The sequence below is a fragment of the Cydia pomonella genome, chromosome 5, assembly GCF_033807575.1.
Source record: "Cydia pomonella isolate Wapato2018A chromosome 5, ilCydPomo1, whole genome shotgun sequence".
In the NCBI taxonomy this organism is placed as follows: domain Eukaryota; kingdom Metazoa; phylum Arthropoda; class Insecta; order Lepidoptera; family Tortricidae; genus Cydia; species Cydia pomonella.
The window spans coordinates 6,813,041-6,819,508 of NC_084707.1; the positions used below are offsets into that span (position 1 = coordinate 6,813,041).

The 6,468-nt window shown below is 35.2% G+C and overlaps 1 protein-coding gene across 1 annotated transcript in view; it reads right to left on the bottom strand.

The window, feature by feature from the left end:
* The window catches only part of LOC133517579 (homeobox protein aristaless-like), a 123,255-nt gene extending 120,437 nt beyond the window's left edge, over window positions 1–2,818 (bottom strand). Inside the window, 1 exon segment of the mRNA XM_061850902.1 lies at window positions 2,236–2,818. Within this exon segment, the coding sequence (XP_061706886.1) occupies window positions 2,236–2,374 (139 nt within the window). The 5' untranslated portion in view covers window positions 2,375–2,818.
* Between the last annotated feature and the right edge of the window lie 3,650 nt (window positions 2,819–6,468).

Consider the following 6,468-nt stretch of genomic DNA (forward strand, 5'->3'; position numbering starts at 1 on the left):
ATTAACTACTAATAACTTTGCATAAGAACAATAATTAGCTAACATATTTAGCAACAAAACATAATAAATTAAAACGATTTGACCCACAAAACCTTTCTGCTATATTGCCCGTAATTGCGATCATAAACATACATTTATGGGCTGTCAGGTGTCACGGCTCCAAGGAAATTGTTGTTACTTTGTCAGAGTCGTTAGTCAAGTCATTAAAATCACTATAAAATTATTGTGATAGGCGGTGATGCTGTCATGTTTCATTGTAGCTCGGACGTTATTCGCCTTTTAATGAAAATCCTGAAAATCAAAAAACTTTGGCCCTACCGCTAAACACGAAAACAAAATGTCTTTATCCGCCTCTCTATCGCTCGAATATGTAATAGACAAATATGAAACAAAGAAGCCTATCACATATGCAGTCACGTCTGAAAACATCGACATGATCGAAGTTCCAAAAATATGTATACACGATCTTATGGCCCGTGTATACATATTTTTGACACTTTGACCTACCTACCTACTTTTAAAAGCTATATTTCAATAGACAATGTTTGGCGGGAAAACATTTACTTTCTTTTGAAATCTGCTTTTTAAAATATATATTTAATGTCTTCTCTATCCCACGCCGACATTTTCAAAGTTTAAATCTATTTTTTAATAAGTAAGTTTAAAAAATAATGTAAATGTTTCCCCGCCAAACAATATCTATGCAAATATAGTTTTTAAAAGTATATATGATAGGCTGGCTACCTCTTTGTTTCATATTTGTCTAAAGCAAAACTTATCTAGTGACCTACGTATAACCAGGTTCAAACTTATACTAGAGGCAGACTAAGCTAAGTTGGCAGTGATTTTGAGAGCCTGTGGAAGTGTTAAGTAAACGTCATAATTTTATAGAAGTTTGACATTTAAAATAACACTTGCACTGTCTCGGCTGTCAAAATCGCTGCCTTATCTTGGTCTGACTCTACTACTCTACATACTAGAATTAGAAACGTAAAATAAATTGCCGACGGAGAGCTGAAAATTATGCAACCTATAGATACATATTGCGAATAATCAATAAAAAAGTAGGCAGCTAGAGTCAGACCAAGCTAAGTTGGCAGCAGTTTTGATAGTGTTATTTCAAACGTCAAACTTCTATGAAATTATGACGTTTACGTAACACTTACACAGGCTGGGCTATCAAAATTTGTTCTGACTCTATGTTACCACATATCAAAGATAATGTATATTTATTACTTGTTGGTTAGTAACAGTTAATTATTAACGTAGATTGTATGGAAGGTGGAGGTAAGGAATGGAATCTCCATATACCAAAAAGTATCATCAAAAAACCTTAAATAGGTGGCGCTGCAATACCTAGAATACTTTAAAAAAAATCAAATCATAAACAGCGCACGTCACTCCGTCAATAACGCCTAGGTTCTTAGCTACTCTAGCGCTACTCTGGAGAGATTTGGAACTATTATTTATAACTGACTTTTGCATCAGTTCTGCCTATGGAGATTGCATTCCTTACCTCTACCTTCCATAGTAGATTTTTAGAGGAATGTCCAAAGTTTACTTTTAAATGAAACGAGACAGATTACTACTTACAATTTGGCTTTGATTAAAGTTTCCTTTAGGTGTCCGCAATAACCCAACCTCCTCTGCAGTATTAACAATAATAAATAATCGGACAGACAGACGGACATGACGAATCTATAAGGGTTCCGTTTTTTGCCATTTGGCTACGGAACCCTAAAAACCGTTACCATTACGTATTTATAAGTTAATTAAAGTTTTCGTAAAATTGATTTTGCGTTTTTAAATATACCTATTAAAATAAAAATATATACCTAGTCTGTGAAGCCATTTCCGTCAGTAGAAAAAAAGGGGCAAAAAAATGTGGGCGAGAAGGGTTATGGTCGCAAAATTTAAGTTTTGCGCCTTTTTCTACTGACGAAGTCGTTTGACAGAACCCTTTGGATGGTATAACCCATTTTTGAGCTGAATGATCACTTTTACAAAATTAATTATTTATTTAATTTAATTTACTTAATCAACCGTTGGCATCTTTCCATACTAAGAGTTTAAATTATACATCCTTATAGTTCTTACTTCACGTGATCGCATCATGCGTAGAAATGCAATGTACTAATTAAGGTTGAAAGATTATTGGTATTTTCTATTAACAATAATCAGGACTCATTAAAATGCAAAGTAGGTTTCTCCTGTTTTCCGCGGAATCCGACTTACCTTCGCTGTTGCTCGCGCCGTCGGAATCCCCCATCAGGTTCCTGATGCTGAACGAGCTGGTCTTCTTCACCTCCTGCTTCGTGACCTCACACCCCCCTCCCCCCGCCTCCTCCTCGCCTCGCCTTGTCGTCAGATCCATTTTCAAATTCAGAAGTCGACCGCTTGCGTTCAAATTGTTCCAACCGACCGGCTGTCATTTGTTTTTGCATTTTAGTTTGCGGACATTGCGAGTATTTATTTTGGACGGATTTTATCACAACTATACTATGGTTTTAAACGATTAAGAAGTTTTTTATTTTATTTGTTTTGATTAAATATCATAAAAAAACATCAAAACAAGATTTGTCTTCTTGTTTTTTTCAAATAAGGCACTGTTACAGAGTTTCCAAATCCATCCCGGTCACATGTCCACCGCCACTCAAAAATCCGGTTTCGCACAAGTATTTTGCAGTCACTGTTCCGTGTGCGAATATTCGCGCGACGCGCGCCGAGTCCGCCGAGTGCCGAGCGACTGGCCTCCGGCCCTCCGACCATCGCGGCGCGCGGCCCTCCCTACGCCTCCAAGGCAGAGGCTCCGCCTCCCTACACGTACTTCAATTACTCGATACGCGCGATTTTTTAACACAATCGATTTGTTTTAATGAGCCGTAATTGCGTTTATTGATACCGGATCAGAGTATTTTCATAGACGCAATTTACGGAACGGGGAAAAATACTTGTCGAGAGTTTTTAAGGGGATATTTTATGATAATGCCGCATGTCGGGTGACTTTTATTATGAGACAGGTTAATGAGAATAAGTAAATACATTACTGTTTTAGTTTTATGTTTTATAAGAGAATTGGGGCCAGGGTGGCGCTGAGCAGATGTCTTGTACTTTAATAGTATTCCGTGGAAGATTAAGAGTGTTAACTTGTTGATCATGTTTGTATTATCTCATTCGCATATAATATATGCAAGCAAATTATTCACAGTATGATGCCTTCGCTGATTATCTTTAGTAAAATATATTCTACGAAAAACTTGTAAATGAGAAGTATTTAGTTATAGAGTTGTTACTGTTAAATATGACAGCTAGACTTTTTATAGGAATTAAAGAACGTGTACAAGCTTTTAGTAGTATTTCTATACTTATTGTAAATGTGTGCCTATTGGGTAAGCAGGTAAATGTTTTAAACTTATAAAACATTCATATTTTCTAGAATATCACTGAACAAATACCTAAAAGTTACCGAAAAACTTATAGTGATTAACTTATAGTTTCCCGAAAAAGTTTTGGTGATTGCCTGCCTAAGATAATAAGCTAAATTACAATTTTATTATAAATTTAGTCAATTAAAAAGCGCTGTATGCTTGTACAGATACTGAGGTCGAAGATACTAGTATATTTAAAAATCCAAAAATTAGACCTAAGTATTTCCAACTGTATTTTCCAATTCGGCACAAGTTCTCATAAACCTCAGTATGATAGGTGCTCCAGTAATGCGTTGCGTTGCATTAATTATATTGTGTCGCGTCGTCGCAAGACTCGCAAGTCGCAACGCATTTAATAAGGCATGTCTTAAAAAAATATGTAAAATGTCGACGACGCTCGCGACGAAACAACGCAACGCAACCAAAACCAGTGGGTCCGGCCCTATATTGCGAAAAAGAGTACCTTGAACTAAAGCTTACTTATTCACTAACGATTTGGTGATTGTCAACGACCGGCTGGGAGCAAGCATAACTCATAGTTATTAACTTACTACGTAGTTACAGACTGGACCTAACTAGAATTTATAATCTCAAAACATCGTCTCACTCAGCGGCTCCAATATATTATCACTTTTGATTTATTTTGAAGGGTTGTCAGCGGCACTATGTCCTAAGGAAAAGCTATTTCATAGTTATTATCTATACATGTACCTAATAAAGTTAGGCGCGGGTTTATGTGAAACTAGGAAGTGTTACGCCATCTTAACTTATATTTCTTATGATAATTTGAATACTTAATTATAATTATCTGAATAAAATCTTAAAGAATTCATTATGTACATAATTAATTGCATATTTTATATTAGGGTCGGACCAAGCTAATTCTGCGCAGTATTTGCCATCAAAGTGTGGCAATGTCATAATCACTGTCAAATTTTTATGTTAGCTTAGACGGACTCTTAAGAGTGAATATTTTCTGGGATTCATCTTCACTATCAAGAAAACCGACATAGGTACTGTTAAATAATGGCATTAATATTGAAAGTAGGTATATGTTAAATAATATAAATACAATTTGGAAGAAAGAAATCACAATAATAATTGATCGAGCGTTAGGGAAGGTCTCCGTTTCAGCTAGCACAAAAATACTTTCTTACGTCTGGATGTTCTCGCCTACAGTTAGCAGTTCTCAACCAAATCTAAGAAATAAATAGTCTTTTGTCGATTCAGTATTCGGATTTTTTTTCAAAATGGCGGAGCCATGACCGTTCGCGGGGTCTACAGCTCACTTATCCTTTTTCTTTGGTCTTTTCATTTGGTCTTTCTCTCTTCATTTGGTCTTATTCGATAAACCATTGTCATCTTGACAAGGCACCCTATTCTACAATATGTTCGTCAAATGTACCTAGCGCGCATAGGTACCTACATAGCCCATCAGTTACTGATATATAGATATTTGTTCCTGAGTCATGGATTTTTTCTCTGTATTTAAGTATTTGTATATTATATATATTGTTCTCTGAGTACCAACAACACAAGCCTTCTTGAGCTTGCCGTGGGACAGTAAATTTGTGTAAGAATGTCCTTATAATATTTATTTATTAATCAGTGCGACAACCCTAAGCTAACTAGCGTTGCTGTTGAAACAGTCAAGTCTATTTGAGTAAGTGCAGAATGCAGTTTTATCTCAATGGACGCCGACGCACGCGCAATATGTATGGGTGCATGTCTCGTGGGATAATATTATTCCATAATTACAAAATTATGGATGTTTGGTTTCCGTAATTAATGGAATAATTCTAGGTTATTTTCCTCTTCCTATTTCACTATTTATAGAAGAATTGTAGTTATTAAGAATGGAACTGTAATTTGCAGTGCCTTTGCAGGGTTCATGGCTGTTCATCGCATTCACCTTATGAATTAGTTCCCGATTCGCCAGATTCTTGTTTCGCCGGATTTTTTCAGTTACAGAAAATCAAACAAAACTATGGAAATTCGTGGCTTTACTGTATCTATTAAATAAAATAACGTTTCCTTGAAAATATGAATCGAACCGATTATTAGGCAATTGTAGTTAAGTCCTATAGTGCAATAATAATAAAATAATAATTCATCCAAAGAAACAAGAATCCGGCGAATCGGGAACTAACCACCTTATGTGCCTATGACAGCAATACATGATATGACAAATTACTGACTTTATCTACTGCTACTCACACGGATTTCTCTACTTATTTTATATTCAGTCTGCTTGTTATTCTGTAGCTACTTATTTGTAAATCTATAGTCAGAATATAATAGAATATTTTTTTATTCATAAACACAATTACATATTATAATAAAAACAAAATAATAGATCATATCATGTATTGCTGTCATAAGCACATAAGGTGGTTAGTTTCCGATTCGCCGGATTCTTGTTTCTTTCTTTATTCCTTCTATGTTTTTATTATAATATGTAATTTGTCTCGTTTGTTTTTACGAATAAAAACATATTCTATTCTATTATAATATGTAATTATTATTCTATTATGTATACCACGAAATGGCCTCATCTCAGAATGTTACTGGTGACTTCCAGCGCTAATCTTCCGATGAGACCATCAAGTGAGAAGAATCACGGAAGGTAACAGACAAAAGAAGAAAGAGATATAATAAAATAGGCACCTAGGAACAAATAAAATACAACATAAAGACCAAATTAAAATCACATAATATAAATAAAGTGTACGATACACGTAACGCTGCGTCGGTCTGGTCCAACCATACCTTGGCTGAACATAACAGCTGCATATGCGACTAGCGCCATTAAATGTTAAGTAGGATGAAACATCAATATTAAGAGAATGACATTTAATTACGAATCGTTTAAGCTAACTTTCACCGACAAGGACAGAGCAAAGTGAAGTGGTGACATTATAAACTTCATATCTTCATAGAAATTCGACCTACCACACTTTTTAATTGCAAATGCCTTGGATAGCTATGGTCCGATGAAGCAAACAAATTTCAATTCGAAATTCGAATCATCTATAATATC